This window comes from Dipodomys spectabilis, unplaced genomic scaffold (genome assembly GCF_019054845.1).
Source record: "Dipodomys spectabilis isolate Male_0828 unplaced genomic scaffold, ASM1905484v1 ptg000764l, whole genome shotgun sequence".
NCBI classification, from domain to species: Eukaryota; Metazoa; Chordata; class Mammalia; order Rodentia; family Heteromyidae; genus Dipodomys; species Dipodomys spectabilis.
Window position 1 is genome coordinate 40,370 of NW_024871441.1, and position 19,367 is coordinate 59,736.

The 19,367-nt window shown below is 58.5% G+C and overlaps 1 protein-coding gene across 2 annotated transcripts; it reads right to left on the minus strand.

Annotated features, from left to right (window-relative positions):
* Positions 1-264: 264 nt before the first annotated feature.
* On the minus strand, positions 265-18,096 carry Wdr48 (WD repeat domain 48). Of its 2 annotated transcripts, none has more exons than XM_042672734.1 (19): positions 17,996-18,096; positions 15,259-15,399; positions 13,054-13,132; positions 12,119-12,201; positions 11,870-11,999; positions 11,233-11,321; positions 10,352-10,453; positions 8,693-8,917; positions 7,552-7,626; positions 6,884-6,986; positions 6,169-6,266; positions 4,945-5,010; positions 4,521-4,617; positions 3,995-4,090; positions 3,240-3,345; positions 2,033-2,120; positions 1,761-1,837; positions 1,067-1,259; positions 265-456 (listed from the first exon to the last, which is right to left on the minus strand). In XM_042672734.1, the coding sequence occupies exons 1-19, from the start codon at positions 18,041-18,043 to the stop codon at positions 361-363; spliced, it is 1,992 nt and encodes a 663-aa protein (XP_042528668.1). In that variant the 5' UTR covers positions 18,044-18,096; the 3' UTR covers positions 265-360. The 2 variants fall into 2 exon arrangements, with proteins under 2 accessions (XP_042528668.1, XP_042528667.1); XM_042672733.1 differs by having other exon boundaries at positions 268-456; positions 4,903-5,010.
* Positions 18,097-19,367: the final 1,271 nt, after the last annotated feature.

The window sequence follows — 19,367 nt, forward strand, 5'->3', positions numbered from 1 at the left end:
GGACCGCGTCGCGCGCGCCCCGGCCTGGCTGCGCCCCCCCCCCCCCCCCCCCAGCGCCGCGGTGGCGTGGAAGCCAGCAGCGCGCATGCGCACAGCGATACGGCACGGCACACACGCGCGCATGCGCCCCGCGGGCGAGGAAGGAGCCGCCCACGCCGCCGGGTTTGAGCATTTTCTCTTTTATGACAAACGTTGGGCAGGGCCGCCCGGCAGGGGGAGGCCCGCCGTGGAATGTTCTCGGGGCCGCGCGTGCGTGGCGCGGGCCCGCCCCCGCAGGCCGGTTCCGCGGGCCGCGCCGCCCGCGCGGAGGCCCCGCCACTGCTTCCCCCGCGTGGCGTGTGGTGCGTGGCGGCGGCCGGCTCAGGCGCACTTCTGACGGTAGTGCAGGGTGAGGTCGCCGCCGCTCTTCCACACGAAGTGCTTCACCGTGCGCAGGTCCATGTTCGGGTCCAGCACCTGCGCAGCCGCGCCAGAGAGCGTCTCAGGGCCGCGTCCCGCCCGCCGGCCCCGCCCCGCCGGCCCCGCCCCACCCCGCCGGCCCCGCCCCCGCCGGCCCCGCCCCCCGCCCCCGCCCCGTGCCTCTGCTGCTCCGCCCCCGCTGGCCCCGCCCCCCACCGGCCCCGCCCCGCGCCTCTGCTGCTTCGCCCCCGCTGGCCCCGCCCCCTCCGGCCCCGCCCAGCGCGCCTCTTCTGCTGCTCCACCCCCTCCGCAGCTCCGCCCCTGCTGGCCCCGCCCCGCGTGCCGCCCGCCCCCTCCGCTGGCCCCGCCCCCACACGGCGGGAGGGGCCTCTGCACGTGTGCGCACTGCGCGCACACACACACACCAGTCCCGGGTCTGGAGCTCAGCACCTGGGCTGTCCCTACGCCCTTTGGCTCAAGAATGGTGCTCTACCACTTGATTCACAGCGCCACTTTGGCTTTTTGCTGGCTCCCTGGAGATACAAGGAGTCTCATGGACTCCTGCGATCCTCCGGCTCCCAGCGCCCTGAGCAGCCGGCACGTGTGCGTTCACGCACGCGCGGCTTGCTCCCTGCGGAAGCGGGGCACCGGCGCTCCCCCCACTCACTTGGTCCTGGCACAGCAGCTCGATTTTCTCCTCGGCCAGCACGGCGAGGTCCTCCTCCTTCTCCTGCTCCCCCGTCTTCTCGTTGTTGGATGAGCTGGTGGTCTGGGACTCGCTGTCCAGGTTGATGATCTTCTCGTACACGTGCTCCATGATCTTGCGCACCTGCAGCATGTCGCTGGCTGACAGCCGGTCTCTGCGGGGCGACGGGGACGTTAGGAAAAACGTTTATGCATATTTTATGCACGTCATACTTACATAACAAATATATAAGCCATATATGTAATATGTTAAATATATATATTGTCTTCTCGTCCGGGATTACTTTTCTTTGGTGTTAACATCTAAAGCTCAGACATACCATGAAGACCAGCACAAAGCCGCCAAGATCAATTCTATCTAACTAAACGGGATCACACTTGTGTTCTTGTTATTTCTGAAGCCAATACACAATAGCCTCTGGATTTTATTCTCTTTTGTCGTTGGTCATGGGGCCTGAACTCTGGGCCTGGGCGCTGTCCCTCAGCTCTCCAGCTCAAGGCTGGCGCTCTACCACTTGAACCACGGGGCCACTTCCAGTTTTGTGAGTTCATTGGAGATCAGTCTCACGGACCTTCCTGCCCGGGCTGGCTTTGAACCACGATCCTCCGATCTCCGCCTCCCGAGGAGCTGGGGGTGACGGCGGGGTGTTACTTACTTTTTTAAGGTTTTTGCGCCCGAAGATGCTTGCGGTTGGAGGTAGAAAGGAATTTTGTTGAACTTGGGCATATTTTTCTGAAACGTCAAGAAGTTGGAAAGGACCGTTGTCTGGACGCGCTGCAGCGCCGTCACGGCGCGTGGTTTACCGAGAATCCCTCCCCACGCGAAAATGAGCTTCCCGTCCACAGCCAGCACGGCGGGGACCCGCGCGCCTTAGTGCACAGAGCCCGGCCACCTCCCCCCCCTCCGCCGGCCCCCGCGGGCGCTTACATCCACCGTGATGTCGATCACCCACTGCGGCACCGTCTCGTTGAGCAGCATGGACTCCGTCTCGCCACCCGAGTCCCGGCAGAGCAGCCTGCAGTCGACCGGCGGGGGTCGGGGGTCAGAGGTCGCCGCCTGCCCACCCACGTGACCTGCCTCGCGGGAGACAGGCTAACTCCCTGACTATACACCACGGCTGTCTGTCCCTTGTACCTGGCTCAGGGCTGGAACGCAGGCCTGGAGGCGCGCCAGACAAAGCCCTCTCTTTCAGGGGCTGGCGCCCACCGGAGGCCAGGCCAGTGCCGCCCCGCCCCTCCCGCCTGATTGGCGGCGAGGAAGTGGTCCACTCCACAGTGGTTCCCACGCTCAGCCCCGCCCCTCCTGCCTGATTGGCGGCGAGGAAGTGGTCCACTCCACAGCGGTTCCCACGCTCAGCCCCGCCCCTCCTGCCTGATTGGCGGCGAGGAAGTGGTCCACTCCACATTGAGCCCACGCTCAGCCCCGCCCCCTGCCTGATCGGCGGCGAGGAAGTGGTCCACTCCACAGCGGTTCCCACGCTCAGCCCCGCCCCTCCCGCCTGATTAGCGGCGAGGAAGTGGCCCACTCCACAGCGAGCCCACGCTCAGCCCCGCCCCCCTGCCTGATTGGCCGCGAGGAGACTCTAGCGGTTCCCACGTGCAGCCCCGCCCCTCCCAGCTGATTGGCCGCGGGGAAGCGGTCCACTCTGTAGCAGTTCTCACGTGCAGCCCCGCCCCTCTCGCCTGATTGACCACGGGGAAGCGGTCCACTGTAGCGGTTCCCACATGCAGTCCCGCCCCTCCCAGCTGATTGGCCGCGGGGAAGCGGTCCACTCTGTAGTGGTTCCCACGTGCAGCCCCGCCCCTCCCAGCTGATTGGCCGCGGGGAAGCGGTCCGCTCTGTAGCTGTTCCCACTGCGTGCAGCCCGGCCTGATTGGATGCTGGCCACCCGGGGCTGGCTGGAGGCGCGGCCTTAGCTCATCCTAACCCCAGGGACGACTTCCTGACTTAACTCCCGCAGGGAGTTAGAAGAGCAGAACTTTTTCTTTGGCTGGTGATCTTGGGGTTTGAACCAGCGCCGGCCTCCCCAGTTCTCTACCTTCCCGCGTTCTCCCATGTGTCCGGGCCGATGCTTTTGGGCAGAAGTGGGGGGCTCTAGCCAGGCTGCTGGGACTTGCCGTGGTCCTGTCCCTACCTGAACAGGGTGCGGCCTCCAGCCTCGCCGAAGATCACGGGGGTGTGGGGCGGCACCTGGAAGTACCCGTTGCCCTTCTGCACGCGGGCCTCCGGCTCCCCGTTCACTACAAGCAGAGGCCGCGAGGGTTAGCGCTCACCCGCGCTGCACACCAGCAGCACCCAGACTCCCAGCCTGCGGCTCCCTTGACATCTCAGCTACTGAGGAGGCTGAGCCCTGAGGATCCCAGTGCACAGCCAGCCTGGGCACACAAATCACAAGACACTCATCTCCAAGGAACCCCGAAAACTATAAGTGGAGGTGTGGCTCAAGTGGGAGAGTCTTGGACAACCAAGTCAGGGACAGTGTGCCCAGGTCCTAAGACTAAGCACCAGCATCGGCATAAAAATAAATAGGGACTGGGAAGGTGGCTCAGTGGTAGAGTGCTCGCCCAGCAAGCATGAAGCCCTGGGTTCGATTCCTCAGCACCGCATACACAGAAAAAGCCGGAAGTGGCGCTGTGGCTCAAGTGGTAGAGCGCCAGCCTTGTGCAAAATGAGGCTCAGGGACAGTGCCCAGGCCCTGGGTTCAAGCCCCAGGACTGGCATAAAAAAATAAAAACAAGGCTCTATACACATTTCGTTTCTAAAGGCTTCAAAGCTTGCCCGATTATTTTCCCAACGTTTTTCCTCCCCTGAGCAGCTGGGATTACCGGCGTGAGCTGCCACGCTTTGGCTCTGGGTGAGTTTCACGTTGGTGTGTGCTGACACACTCACCGTGGCTGACCTCGTTCTCCTCCTCATCCACTGGGTTCGCGTGTGTCCGAGGCCAGCACTCGAGGAGCGCCTGCAGCAGCAGCCCACCCAGGTTCACTACCACGCGGGGAAGACAACAGAAATGCCAGTCGGCGGGTTGTGGTGTGGAAGAAAGCAATATAAAGTTTCTGCACATGTCAAGTGCCAGGTTTTTTCTTGTTATTTCTTTTTTAAAGGCGGGGTTTTGCTGTGTATCTGGGGCTGACCTGGAACTCCCAGTTCCCCTTGCCTCTGCCTCTTAAGGCCGGGATTACAGGCATCCACCACCATGCCCAGCAAGGAACATGGTAGGTCCACTTCTACAGAAAACCTCTTAAAATGGCTGAACACTCTGAATACTTATTTCTTACCTAGCATATTCTTTCCAGAAGCCTACTGACAACAGATTATGGCAAATTTCAAGGGCCAATCACGAAGATCAGGTACATAGTTGTGGGTAACACAGATCCGTGTACTCGTGGGAGAAAGAAGCAGAGACACAGCTTACACTTTGGATCCGAGCCGTCAGGGCTGCTGAAGCCGGCATCTTTCGCGGATACCCATGCAGCAAAGCAGTCACTCTCATCCAAAGTAATGGTCAGCATCTGTCAGAAGAAGAGTCAAGCTGGGAGCGGCGGCTCACGCCTGTAATCCCAGCGCTCAGGAGGCTGAGATCCGAGGATCGCAGTTTAAAGCCAGCCCAGGCAGGAAACTTCCGTGAGACTCTTATCTCCAATGAACACCAGAAAACTGGAAGTGGTGCTGTGGCTCAAGTGGTAGAGCGCTTGCCTTGTGCTGAAGAGCTGAGGGACAGCGCCCAGGCCCAGAGTTCAAGCCCCACCATCGACCACCCCAAAAAAAGAAGACACGAAGACTGACAACTGACTTACCCCCGTCTTTAAGTCTACTGAGAACCAATTTGGCACGTACACCATTTTAAATCTCTTCTTAATTTCATCTTCAAAATCCACTTTGCCCAGATCTTCAACTTTACATGCCTGTATGTAAAAGCCAAGTATCATGTCAACACAAAGCGGCTCAGTTCAGACTTACTGTGCGATTCAAAATTTTGTGACTTTAACATCTCAAGTCTTTTTTTTTTGGCTGATGCTGGGGTAGGAGGTGTGGCTCAGTTGGTAGAGCACCAGGCAATAAGAGCACCAGGTACTAAGTTTGAGTCCCAGTCTGGAACCAAATAAAGAAGAGGAAAAGATAAATTTGCCGAGACTGATATACGGTGGCTCACGCCTGTCATCCTAGCTACTCAGGAGGCTGAGATCTGAGGATGGTGGTTCAAAGCCAGCCTGGGCAGGAAAGTCTGTGAGACTTTTATCTTGAATTACCCACCGGAAAACCAGAAATGGTGCTGTGGCTCAAGTGGTAGAGCGCTCGCCTTGAGCTGAAGAGCGCAGGGACAGCGGCCAGGCCCAGAGTTCAAGCCCCATGACTGACCAAAAAGAAAAAAAACCAACCTACAAAAGGGGAAAAAGCTGGCCACTGGGGGCTTATGCCTGAGACCCTAGCTGAGATCCGGAGGACTGTGGTTCGAGGCCAGCCCAAGCAGACAAGCCTGAAACTCCATCTCCAAAACAATCAGTAAACAGCATGCTGCTCAGCTGAGAAAGCTGAGCTTCGAGGCTCTGAGTTCAAACCTTGGTACCAGCCAAAAACAAAAAAAAAAGTAGTGGTGGTGAATGTATCTCCAAGTAAGAAATAAGATACTAAGTGCTCACTTAAATAGAAGGTCAGTCAAATGCCCAAGCAGCAACTGACAAGTCTCTCTCTCTGTATTGGGCCTTGAACTCAGGGCCTGGGCGCTGTCCCTTAGCTTCTTTTGCTCAAGGCTGGTGCTCTACCACTTGAGCCACAGCACCACTTCTGGCTTTTTCTATGTGTGTGACACTGAGGAATGCTACTAGGCGAGCACTCTACCACTGAGCCACCTTCCCAGTCCTTAACACAAGTTAAAATAGAAACCAGCTTCCAGGAAAAAAGTCAAGGGAGACACACACACACACACACACACACACACACACACACACCACAGTCTTATTTAGCACTCACATCATAAAATCTCACCCCAAATAAGGCATGATCACAAGTCTTTAGGGCCATGTATAGAAAGGAGAAATAAGCAAGTACCCCAAGATACTTGCCTTCAGGACATCCCAGAAGGCCACGTTATTGTTGGTGTCTTTGGTCAATATGTGCCGCTTATCATTGAGAATGTGGCACTGAATGATGCTAGCGCCCCCTGTGGGTGAAAGGGAGACACAGTCAGCAAGGCTGAGCTTTTGGGTTCAAGGCTGGCGCGCCTACCACCGTTTCCAGCTTTTTGCTGGTTCGCTGGTGGTAAGTCACATGGCCTTTCCTGCCCCAGGGCTGGCTTTGAACCCCGATCCTCAGATCTCAGCCTCCGGAGTAGCTAGGATGACAGCCGTGAGCCTCTGATGCCTGGCTTAATTTTGAGGTCTTTTCCTTGTACTAAAACCCTTTTGTTAACAGCACAATTGCATCGAATGCGAGGCCACCGTTATCGCTGTCAATTCCTTAATAACTGCAATTAACCTCATAACTAATAATCATTTAAAAATAACCAACAATCGCAATCAAAAGAACCACAATCCCAGCTGGGTGCTATAATCCTACCTTGCTACTCAGAGGACTGAGATCTGAGGATCGCAGTTCAAAGCCAACCTGGGCAAGAAAAGTCTGTGAGCCCCTTTTATCTCCCGTGAACGGGCAAAAAAAAAAAAAAAAAGCCAGAAACGGAGCTGTGGCTCAAGTGGTAGAGCGCCAGCCTTGAGCACGGAGAGGCTCAGGCCTGAGTTCGAGTCCCAGCACAGCAGCAGGGCTGCGTGTGGTCCGCACCTTTGAGGGTCTGGTCGGGCTGGGTGCACAGGGGTGTGATGGGGTGTGTGCAGTCGTTGTCGTAGTCCCCCGAGGCTCGGAAATTGTGGATGCCTTTCAGCGTCTGTGGGGAAAACAAGACAGTCACCTAACTGTCTCTTTCCCGCTGAGCTTTGCCTTGCTGTCCAGGAAAAAGACGGGGAAAGAAAGAGGAGAAAATGGCAATGGCAAAGCACGATTCAAAAGAGCAACAGAGAATACAGGAAGGGGTGTGGGGAGGGGGGGAAGCTAAGAAACCTGTGCTCATAACCTGACCTGTGGCTTTCCCACTACGACCTCCTACTCACGAAAAATGCAATCAATCACCATATGCAATAATAACACAAAAGACAATCATAATGAAAGACGCCACACTGGGGGTGGGGGGGTGCTGGTGGCTCATCCCAGCCTCTCAGGAGGGCTGAGATCTCGAAGGGCCTGGGCAGAGAAGTCAGGGAGGCTTTGTCACGGATCATCAGGTGGCAAAACATCAGACCGGAGGCGTGGCTCAAGTGGTAGAGCACCCGCCGGGAACAAGAATGTCAAGCGCTAGAGCATAAGGCCCTGAAGTTCGAGCTCCAGTTCTGGCACAAAAATCAAAAGGAACAACACACCCCCAAACCTGGCCAGCAGCAGCATGGCTCACATACCCATTTGTTCACTGTAGACTTCGTTGTGGCCACCCAGACGGCAGGGGGCGGGTCGGCGGATCTGTCCAGCTCCATCTGAAATAGAAGACGCTGTGGATGCTTTGTGGAAGGCCGGCTCTGGGGAACAGCCAGGCCTAGCTCCGTATTACGCCATTATTATTGCTAATACACTTACTATTATTCACCCTCTTTTCCTAGCAATGGTACGGTGAAGAATGGATCAGGATGGTGTGAAAAGCTAAGGCTATAAGCCAGGTGCCAGTGGCTCATGCCTGACAGCTACTACTCAGGAGGTTGAGATCTGGAGGATCGCGGTTCAGAGCCAGCCTGGGCAGGAAAGTGCATGAGACTCCTATCTCCAATGAACCACTAAAAATGTTGGAAGTGGTGCTGTGGCTCAAGTGGCAGAATGCTCGTCCCTGAGCACAGAGAAGCTTGGGGAAGGCGCCCAGGTCCTGAGTTCAAACCCCAGGACTGACCAAAAGAGAAAAAAGAAGGTGTCTCTCTCCTGAAGGAATCTACAACCCCATAAAAGCTTAATAGAACAACTCTGCACCAAACACAGTGGCCTGGAGTTTGTGTCTTGCTGATACTGGAGGCCTCATACAGAACAACATCCAAGCCCTTTTATTTGTGTGGTTTTCCCACAGGGACCCACTGAGTGGGCTGGCTCCCATTTGCGACCCTCGGGCCTCAGTCTCCTAAAGAGCTGGGATTACAGGTATGTGCCACCATGCGAGGCCAGACCCAAAGTTATTTTCAAGTACTGTTAGCATGAGGGACCTAAGTGAATATAGTTAAAAAGGATCAAGGGCTTTCTGTTCTTCTAGTTATTACTTTTGTGCTGGGGCTTGAACTCAGGGTCTAGGCACTGTCCCCTGAGCTCTTTTTGCTCAAGGCTGGTGCTCTACCACTTGAGCCACAGCACCACTTCTGAGTTTCTGCTGGTTCATTGGAGATGAGAATGCTCATGGACTTTTCTGCCCAGGGCTGGCCTTGAATTTTGATCCTCCAGATCTCAGCCTCCTGAAGTAGCTGGGATGGCAGGCGTGAGCCCCCAGCGCCCACACATCCCTTGTGCTTGGAGATGAATGCCGCGGTGTGTGGCCCGCAGGGTGATTGCGTGGGAACGCAGACGTGCCTTGAGCACGGGTGCTTTTTCTTCGCAAATCAGCACGCGGATGTCGGGGTTTCTCAGGTCCGTGCAGTAGATCTTGCGGTCGCGCCCACCCGAGTACACGTGCGTGAAGGCCTCGTTCACTTGCAGGGCCCAGACGCCTTCGTCGTGGACGCGGTATGTGGCGATGCACCTCTGCTGGCCCAGCGACCACAGGCGGATTGTTCCGTCGGAGCTGCCAGACAGACACTGCAGACGGACGACAGGGGTCACACGCCGCCTGAACTCAAGCCCGGGCACCATCCCTGAGCTTTTTCACTCAAAGCTGGCGCTCTGCCACTTGAGCCACGATACCTCCACTTCTGGCTTTTTGGTGGCTATTCTGGAAATGAGACTCACAGGCTTTCCTGCCTAGGCCGGCTTAGAACTGGGATCCTCAGATCTCAGCCTCTGAGTAGCTGGGGATGACAGGTGTGAGCCACGGCGCCCGGCTGGAGGAAGAGTTTGAAAGCAGGTTAGGAGAAGGGAGCAGAGGTTCTGGCGGGCGGCAGCAGCATTAGCCCGAGAACTTCTGGAAAATGTAAATTGCAGCCAGGTGCTGGAGCTCACGCCTGTCATCCCAGCTACTCAGGACACTCAGATCTGGAGGATCAAGGTTCGAAGCCAGCCTGGGCAGGAAATTCCGTGAGACTCATCACCAGTGAACCACCCGAAAACCTGGAAGTGGCGCCATATATGGCTCAACGTGGTAGAGCGCCAGACTTGAGCACAGAGTCTCAGAGATAGCGCCCAGGTTGAGTTCAAGCCCCAGAACTGCCCTGCCACCACCCCCTCACCCCCAAAAAGGGATGCAAACAGCCTTTTAAAGTGCGGATCACTTTCTGTGTTCTCCTTGGTTTTAGAGCAGGGGGCGGGGCGGGGCGCAGGAGGCAGGGCGGGGCAGGGCGCAGGGGGCGGAGCGCAGGGGGCAGGGCGGGGCGGGGCGCAGGGGGCGGAGCGCAGGGGGCAGGGCGGGGCGCAGGGGCGTGGCATGGCGCAGGGGGCGGGGCAGGGCACAGGGGGCGTGGCATGGCGCAGGGGGCGGGGCAGGGCACAGGGGGCAGGGTGGGGTGGGGCTCGGGGGCGGGGCACAGGGGGCGGGGCGTGGCGCAGGGGCGGGGCGGAGGGCAGGGGGCAGGGTGGGGCAGGGCACAGGGGGCAGGGTGGGGTGGGGCTCGGGGGCGGGGCACAGGGGGTGGGGCGTGGCGCAGGGGCGGGGCGGAGGGCAGGGGGCAGGGTGGGGCAGGGCACAGGGGGCAGGGTGGGGTGGGGCTCGGGGGCGGGGCACAGGGGGCGGGCGTGGCGCAGGGGCGGGGCGGAGCGCAGGGGGCAGGGTGGGGCAGGGCACAGGGGGCGGGGCAGGGCACAGGGGGCGGAGCGCAGGGGGCAGGGCGGGGCGCGGTGCAGGGCAGGGCGCAGGGGGCGGGGCAGGGCACAGGGGGTGGAACGCAGGGGGCGGGGCGGGGCACATGGGGTGGGGTGGGCGCAGGGGGTGGGGCGGGCGCAGGGGGCAGGGCGTGGCACAGGGGGCCGGGCAGAGCGCAGGGGGCAGGGCGTGGCGCAGGGGCGGGGCGGGCGCAGGGGGCGTGGCGTGGCGCAGGGGGCGTGGCGTGGCGCAGGGGGCGGGGCGCAGGGGCCGGGTACCTGGGTGCCGTCCCGGTTCAGCAGCAATGCCTTCACATTGTCCGTGTGGCCCTTGAGCTTCATCAGCTTCGCGCAGGTCCTCGGGTCCCACACCCGCAAAACCTGCGGGATGCGAACGCAGTGTCACGCACACCACGCGGACCAAGGGACAGATGGCGCTCCTCAGGCAAATGAGACCCAATCCACGCAGATGGGGTGGAGGGGGGGGTGCGGCTCGAGGCCGCATGCGACCCTAGCTGACTTGGGAGGCAGAGGTTGGGAGGACTGAAATGAGAGGCCAGCCTGGGCAAAACCCACAGGAGGCTCTCATTTCAACAGGTGAGCTGGAGGTGGTGGCTCACAGCTGCAGTCCCAGCCACGAGGGCGATGAGGACTCCCAATCCCCGAAATCACCGCTCCCCCCAAAAAGGGCTGGGGCCGAGGCGTGCTTCAAACGGGAGTGCCAACTTGAGCCAAGTGAGCATGCGAGGTCCCGAGTTCAAACCCCAGTGCTGGGATGCACAGACACACACACACACGCGCGCGCGCACACACACACGCTCACAGGCACGCGTGCGCACACGTGCACACACTTTTTTGGGGAGTCCAAGATCAGGACTTGCACTTGGTATCTGAGGCGTGCTTTTGCTCACCGGCCGGGGCGCTGTATGACCTGAACAATGCCTCCAACCCCTGTCTTTTCGTTTTCTCTTTCAGGTGGGATATCACTGGGTCTCAAGCACCTAGACTGCGGTGACTCCCAAGGCTTAGTCCCTGGGGTGCCGGGACTACGCGCATGCACTGCCGTGCCCAGCACCAGCTCCTGTCTAAGTTGCACATGCACCCAGCCTTCTTGGCTTCTCCGTTCTCTCCGGCCCACGCCCTCTCCCGCGCCCCCTCACCTTCTCTGTGGACCCCGACACGATGATGGTGCCCAGCTGGTTCATGGCCAGGCTGTAGATGGAATCTTTGTTCCCACTCAAAGAAGAAGCTGTGGAGGAGACACAGAGCTGAGTATTAATCAAATCTCCTGGCTGTCTGCTAAAGAGTAAGCACAAATGACCAGTTAAATTATTCTTCTTTTTTTTGGCCAGTGCTGGGGCTTGAACTCAGGACCTGGGCCCTGTCTCTGAGCTTCTTTTGCTGGACCACTTGAGCCACAGCGCCACTTTGGGCGTTTTCTGGCAGCTCACTGGAGATTAAGAACCTCATGGATAGTCTTGAATTCCTGCCTGGGCTGGCTTTGAACCTTGATCCTCCAGATCTCAGCCTCCTGAGCAGCTGGGATGGCAGGCGGGAGCCAGTGGTGTCTGGCTGGAAATGTGAGCATCCTGTCTGGACTCATCAAAGAGCTGCGTGCAGTCTGTGAGATTCTTTATCTCCAATGAATTACCAAAAAAAAAGCCACCAGTGGCACCATGACTCCAGTGGTAGAGCACCAGCCTTGAGCAGAAAAGCTCAGGGACAGCCCAGGGCAATCCCAAACCCCAGGACCAGCACCAAACAAAACAAAGCAATGAACAAAACCCAGCGCCTTACTTGTGACAGTATTATTTGAGGCGGTTAGAGCGGTGAGAGTATTCACATCCCAAAGGAATATTTGTCTGTCCAATCCGGCCGAGGCTACCAACTCCTTGTCCTTGGCGTACGCCAGGGCCTTCACGTAATCCTGCAACACAACTGGCACTCTGTGATCTCCTCTGCTGAGCACTGGAACGGGAGCTTCACCCAGCACTGCGGAGGCCAGCACCCGCGCATGCGCCGCGCCTGGCCAGACGGCTGCCTTACCTTGTGTGTGCGTAACGTGGACATGCAAAAGCCCTTGTGCGCGTTCCACACTTTCACGGTGGTGTCGGACGAAGCGGATATTACTGCGGACAGGCAGAGAGCTCCAATTACAATGGCTTAAAAATTAGTTGAGCTGAAGGTTAAGGCAACTTTTTTTTTTCTTTGTTGTCGGTCGTGGGGCTTGAACTCTGGGCCTGGGCGCTGTCCCTCAGCTCTTCAGCTCAAGGCGAGCGCTCTACCACTTGAGCCACAGCGCCACTTCTGGTTTTCTGGTGGTTTATTGGAGATAGGAGTCTCATGGTCTTTCCTGCCCGGGCTGGCTTTGAACCTCGATCCTCAGATCTTAGCCTCCTGAGTAGCTAGGATGACAGGCGTGAGCCACCAGCGCCTGGCTAATGCACAGTCTTAAAAGTATTTTCGAGTAGTTTTGTATATTGCCTCAAACACACACACACACACACATACACACACGCATGCATGCACGCACATTTTCAAGCAGACAGAGGAAACTTTGTTAATGTTCCAAGTGAAGGCGCAATATATTTTCTTTGGCAGTACTGAGATGTGAACCCAAAATCTTGTGATTGGCAAGGGCTCTATCCATTTGAGCCTCCAACTAATCTGATCCAAAAACTTTCTTCTATGGGCTGGTGGTATACCTCACACCTGTCATCCCAGCTACCTCAGGAGGCTGAGATCTGGAGGATCGTGATTTGAAGCCAGCCAGGCCAGGAAAGTCCCTGAGATTCTGATCTCTAGTGAACCACCAGAAAACCAGAAGCGGTGCTGTGGCTCAGAGTAGGAGAGCGCCAGCCTTGAGCTGAAGAGCTCAGAGACAGCGCCCAAGGGCCTGAGTTCAAGCCCCACGACCCACACACTAAAAAATAATAAAACCAAAAAATAATAAAACCATATGAAAGCTCACTACTACTCACAGGTTTTCCCGTTACAGCACAGCACAGCGTCATTTACCCAATCGGTGTGGTGCTCCATTGATGCTATATATGGGTCTTGCTGGAAAAAAAAGAAAATCGCAAAGCTGTACTAGAAGGGAAAAAATGCAAATACAAGCAACGGTAAACAAAGCTGTAATAAACAGAATTAAAGTACAGGTTACACTTTCAGATTATGCTACTAAGTAGCATACTGTTCTGAAAAATGGAAACTACCTTCAGGGTAAAATTTTAACAAAAAGATGACAGGTTTTTGTTTTTTTGTTTTTAGTATTGGGACCTGGGAGCTGTTCCTTAGCTTTTTTTTTTTTTTTCCTCAAGGCTGGTGCTCTACCCCTTGAACCACACCTCCATGTCTAGGTTTTTGCTGGTTAACCGGATACAAGAGTCTCTTGGATTTGTCAGCCTGGGCTGGCTTCGAACTGCAAGCCTCCAGATCTCTGCCTTCTGAGTAACTAGACTGACAGGCGTGAGCCATGGGTGCCCAACTTAAAGAATTTAAAGCCATGGGCTGGGAAGGTGGCTCAGTGGTAGAGCGCTTGCCTTGCATGCATGAAGCCTTGGGTTCGATTCCTCAGCACCACATAAGCAAAAAGAAAAAAGCCGGAAGTGGCGTTGTGGCTCAAGTGGTAGAGCGCTAGCCTTGGGCTGAAGAGCTGAGGGACAGCGCCCAGGCCCTGAGTTCAGGCCCCACGACCAGACCCAAAAAAAAAAAGAATTTAAAGCCTTCGGAACCAAAATTAATTTAAAGACACTTCATGTGGCAGTTTAAGTGGCAGAATACCAGCCTTGAAGGAGAAAAAAAGCTAAAGGGCAGTGCCCAGGCCTCGAGTTCAAGTCCTAGGACCTGCCCCAAAATATAAAGACAAGATACAAAGTTTCATGTAGCAACTCTGCTAAGCAAAATACCTTTTCTTGCCCTGAACATTATTAAGCTTGTAGAGCAATTTGCTAAAGAGAAACTGAAAAACACAAGGGCTAGCACCAAGAGTTAAAGCTAATCAGGGTCCTATTATTTTTTTTTTTTCTTGTGCCAGTACTGGAGCTTAAACTCAGGGCTGGGACACTATCCTTTGGCTTTTTCTCTCAAGGCTACTTGAGCCACAGCTCCACTTGTGGCTTTTTTCTTTTTGCTGGTTTATTGGAGATGAGAATGAGCCTCATGGACTTTCCTGGCCTGGCTGGCTTCGAACCGTGATCCTCAAATCTCAGCCTCCTTGCTCAGGATCCTTGCTCATCATTTAACTGTGGATTTTTTGGGGCTGGTTCTGCCATCTAATGAAAATGGGTCATAAGAGCTCTTGGGGGTAGGGGATGGAGTGGGGGGTGGTTAAATGAGAATTCAGATTCTGGTAGACATTTTGAAAGGGTCACCTAACTTCGTGCTCATTAAGTATCCCTTTGGCTTACCTGTTCTTTTCCACATCACCCAGAATATAGACATTCAAACCAAATGCTCCAAGAATTCTCCCTTGCACGACGATTTTCACATATCTAAGTTCTGTTGTGTGTTTTAAGAAGACTTTTAATCTTATATTATTATCCTTGTATCATCACTATCTTTATATTCAATGTAAGCAGGCTGTAGGGTTTTGTTGGGAGCCCAAATCACTGTGTGTGTGTGTGTGTGTGTGTGTGTGTGTGTTTGGGCACGCAGCTACCCGGGATCATAATATCCTTGCTCCTTTATGGAAAAGAGATCTTAAGCAAAGCACATTTTTTATGCATAGCACATTTTTTATGCATGGAGATCTTGCTTTAGTTAAAGTATTTCTGAAACTCTCATTGGGATGGTTTCTTCTTTCTCTGAGGCTTATAGAACTCTGGTGGCAATGTCTTTTTAGGGTGTAGCAAAACAAATACTGGATGCCGGTGGCTCACGCCTGTCATCCTAGCTATTCAGGAGGCTGAGAGCTAGAGGATCGTGGTTCAAAGCCAGCCCAAGCAGGGTCTTATCTCCAATGAAGCACCAAAAAACTAAAACCACAAAAAGCCAAAAGTGGCACTGGGGCTCAAGTGGTAGAGCGCTAGCCTTGAACACAAAAGCTCAGGGACAGTGCCCAGGCCCTGAGTTCAAGCCCCAGGATGGGCACAAAAAAATCCAACCACAAAAAACCCGCCTCAGTGCTTGGAGAGGTTCTAGTGGACTCATGCAGAAGTCAAAAAGCACGTCGGCAAAGGCCTCACCTTGTGTTGATTGACACTCCATATTCTTATGATAGAGTCTCGGCCGGCTGTGAAAAGTCGATTGAGCGCAGGGTCCAACTGCAGGGCGTTCACACCGTTGCGATTGTATTTCTCCACTTCATCGCGAATGACATAGGAAACCTGCCACACACACACACACACACACACACACGATTGTATATTTTTTAAAATTAAGTTATAAGCCAAGCGATGATCATGCATAGCCCACACCAAGTGGCCAGTTCTAAGGGAAAACTTTGTTTTTGTGCTGGTGCCCAGGCTTGAATTCATGGCCTTGGGCGCTGTCCCTGAGCTTTTTTGCTCAAGGCTAGTGCTCTACCACTTGAGCCACAGCTCTACTTATGGCTTTTTTTGGGAGGAGGGGGACAGTTAATTGGAGGTGAGTCCCATGGACTTTCCTGCCTGGGTTGGCTTTGAACTGTGATCCTCTAGGTCTCAGCCTCCTGAGAAGCTGGTATGACAGGCCTGAGCCATGGACGCCTGGTTTGATTTCATCTTTCCCCCCTAAGGCAAACACCTTCCAAGCCAGGAGCACCAAGCAGGTTTTGGAAGGCTCTTCAACCAGATAAGCTATGTGGCTATCTCCTCCAGATTCTCATTCAAAAGTCGGTTCTGAAGCAAGGCCTCCTCTGCCCGCCACAAATACAGTTCCATGCCCCTCGTTTCCACGGTTCACTTTCAAAACCTACTCTGAAGCCGGGCATGGGTGGCTCACGTCTGCCTCATTCCCAGGACAGGGCGCAGGAGGTAACTCGGAACCAGAACCCGGGTGCCAGGCCCACGGCCCCGCCCCGTCGGCACAACCCCGCCCCTCCCACCTGGTCCCCGCCCACAGCAGTCCCTGTCAGCCCCTACATCGCCCCGCCCCTCTACCTAGCCCCGCCCCTTCACAGCCCCTGCCCTGTGGCGCTCAGCTCCACCCCACAGCCTAGCCCCACCCCTGACTGCCCTCAGCCCCGCCCCGTTCCCCTCGCTCCTTCCACACTCGCTCTCAGCTACCTCTCGCCACGCCCCTCCACCTAGCCCCGCCCCTTCTATATAGTCCCCGCCCCCAGCTGTCCTCGTCCTCAGCGCCGCCCCTTCTCGCCCACCACCGCTTTCAGCCGCTAGCTCAAGCCCGGCCCACGACAGCCCTCAGCCCCGCCCCCTCGACCTCGCCCCGCCCACAGCAGCTTTCAGCCGTTCCCTCTCGCCCTGCCCCGCCGGCTAGCCCCGCCCATTCGACCCCGCCCCACCCAGTCGCTTTCAGCCGTTCCCTATCGCCCGGCCGGTTAGCCCCGCCCCCAGCCAGCCTCAGCCCCGCCCTTTCGACCTCGCCCCGCCCCTAGTCGCTTTCAGTCGTTCCCTGTTGCCCCGCCCCCAGTGGCTTTCAGCCGTTCCCTCTCACCCCGCCCCCAGCCCGCCTCAGCCCCGCCTCTTCGACCTCGCCCCGCCCCCAGTCGCTTTCAGCCGTTCCCTCTGGCCCCGCCCCGCCGGCTAGCCCAGCCCCCAGCCACCCTCCGCCCCGCCCCTTCGACCTCGCCCCGCCCCCAGTCACTTTCAGCCATTCCCTCACCCCGCCCCGCCGGCTAGCCCCGCCCTCTCAACATCGCCCCGCCCCCAGTCGCTTTCCCGTTCCCTCTCACCCGGCCGGCTAGCCCCGCCCCCAGCTCGCCTCAGCCCCGCCCCTCTGACCTCGCCCCGCCCCCAGTCGCTTTCAGCCGTTCCCTCTGGCCCCGCCCCTCGACCTCGCCCCTGCCCTGCCCCGCCCCGCCAGCAGTCGCTTTCAGCCGTTCCCTCTCGCCCCGCCCCGCCGGCTAGCCCCGCCCATCCGACCTCGCCCCGCCCCCAGTCGCTTTCAGCCGTTCCCTCACTCCGCCCCCAGCCCGCCTCCGCCCCGCCCCTTCGACCTCGCCCCGCCCCCAGCAGCTTTCAGCCGTTCCCTCTGGCCCCGCCCCAGCCCCGCCCATCCGACATCGCCCCGCCCCCAGTCGCTTTCAGCGGTGCCCTCTGGCCTCGCCCCGCCGGCTAGCCCCGCCCTCGTCGCCTTCAGCCATTCCCTCTCGCCCCGCCCCTTCGACCTCGCCCCGCCCCCAGTCGCTTTCAGCCGTTCCCTCTGGCCCCGCCCCCAGCCCGCCCAGGCCCGCCCAGCCCCGCCTAGCTCCCCTCGGCCCCCGCCCCCAGTCGCTCTCAGCCGTTCCCTCTGGCCCCGCCCCGCCGGCTGGCCCCGCCCCCAGCCCGCCCAGCCCCGCCCCCAGCCCGCCCAGCCCCGCCCCGCTCCCCTCGGCCCCGTCCCCAGTCGCTCTCAGCCGTTCCCTCTGGCCCCGCCCCGCCGGCTGGCCCCGCCCATCCGACCTCGCCCCGCCCCCAGTCGCTCTCAGCCGTTCCCTCTGGCCCCGCCCGCCGGCTGGCCCCGCCCCCAGCCCGCCCAGCCCCGCCCCGCCCCCAGCCCCGCCCCGCTCCCTCGGCCCCGCCCCCTCCGCAGACCGCTAGCGCCGCGGCCTCCCCGCGCGGCCTCCCCGCGCCCGCGGCCCCGCGCCTTCCCCGTCCGTTAGCGCCGCGGCCCCTCCCCTCGCCGCCCGCGCTCCGCCCCGGGCGCCCCCTCCCTCCGCCACCCTCCCCACGCCACGCCACGCCGCGCGCGGCCGGCGGCGGCCCGACACGTCCGCCCGGCCCCGGCGGCCCCCGGCCTGCGAGCGGCGTCCCGGGAGGTGGAGGAGCCCCCCCGCTCCCGTACCTGCACTTTCCTCCGCCCGGCCGTGTTCTGCCGGTGATGGGCCGCCATCTTGCATGTTGACACTGCGACGTCACTTCCGGAAAGGTCTCCCGGGCCGGATGTCCCGCCCCTTCCCCAGGGAGGGAGGGAAGGCGGGGACTGTTGTCTAGGTGATGGGGGGCGGCGGCGCTCGCGTGCGTCTGCGTGCGTGCGCGTGCGCGTGCGCGCGGGCCCGGCCTGGGCCTGGGACTCCCGGCCTGGGCCCCGCGTCCCCCGAGATCGCGTGTGTCCCGCTGCTGAGCGGGGGGAGCGCCGAGTCTCAGGGACATTTCCTGCCCGGGGCTGGCCTCGAACCGCGATCCTCTCGATCGCAGCCTCCTGAGGCGCGGGAAAGCCGGCTGGCGGGTGGTTCTTCCCGGTCGGTTTTCCCAGTCTGGCCTCTGGAGGGCAGCAGAGAGCCGCGCGGGAGCCGTGCGGGATCCGTGCGGGATCGGGGCGGGCCGGGGCGCGGCTGGGCCGCGGGAGCGCTGGGCGGCCCCGAGCCCGCTCCAGCCCCGATCTCGGGCCCCAAACCACAAAATCCTGCTGTACATTTTGGGTTTGGTTTTGGGGGCGAGCGTGCACCGTGGGGCCCGCAGCCCTGGACCCCCTCTCCTTGGAGGAACCACGTCTCATGGACTTCTATTTTCATGTTGTCAGTCCTGGGGCTCGAACTCACGGCCTGGGCGCTGTCCCTCAGCGCTTCAGCTCCAGGCGGGCGCGCTACCCCCCGAGCCACAGCGCCACGTCCGCTTTCCTGGTGGTTCCTTGGAGATCAGAGTCTCAATGATGGACTTTCCTGCCCCCCTCCGGGGCTGGCTTTGAACCCCGATCCTCAGATCTCAGCCTCCCGAGTGGCTGGGATGACAGGGGCGAGGCCCAGCTTCTCTTTGGCTGTTTCTTTTCTCTCAAGGATGGTACAACTCCAAACAACAGCCCTGCCCACCCCCTCCCTCCCCATCCCCTTCAATGTCTCCACCAAATGGTGTGGCCCCAGAAGCTGGTAGCTGGGCAGACAAAAGTCCACAGGCGTCCCCTCCTGCCCAGCCCAGCACCTTTCAAAATCCCTGGCTGCTAAAACCTCCCCTGGCCCCGCTAATGTGTCCTGCACAAAGCCATTCAATAGGGAAATGCGGTGGGCGGGGCGGTTCCCATGGTAACAGGCTAATGCACCTTTTCTCTTCCCTCCCCCCCCCCCCCCCTTCCCCTGCTTGCACTCCCATTAGTTAAATAAATCTCCTGGGCAGGGCTGGGTGGATGGCAGAGGTGAGGGAGAAGATGCCTTTGTAAGCCCAACTCCATCCCTGTGAAGCCCCCAGGCCTTGGAGGTCTATGGATCTATTTTCATTTTTAT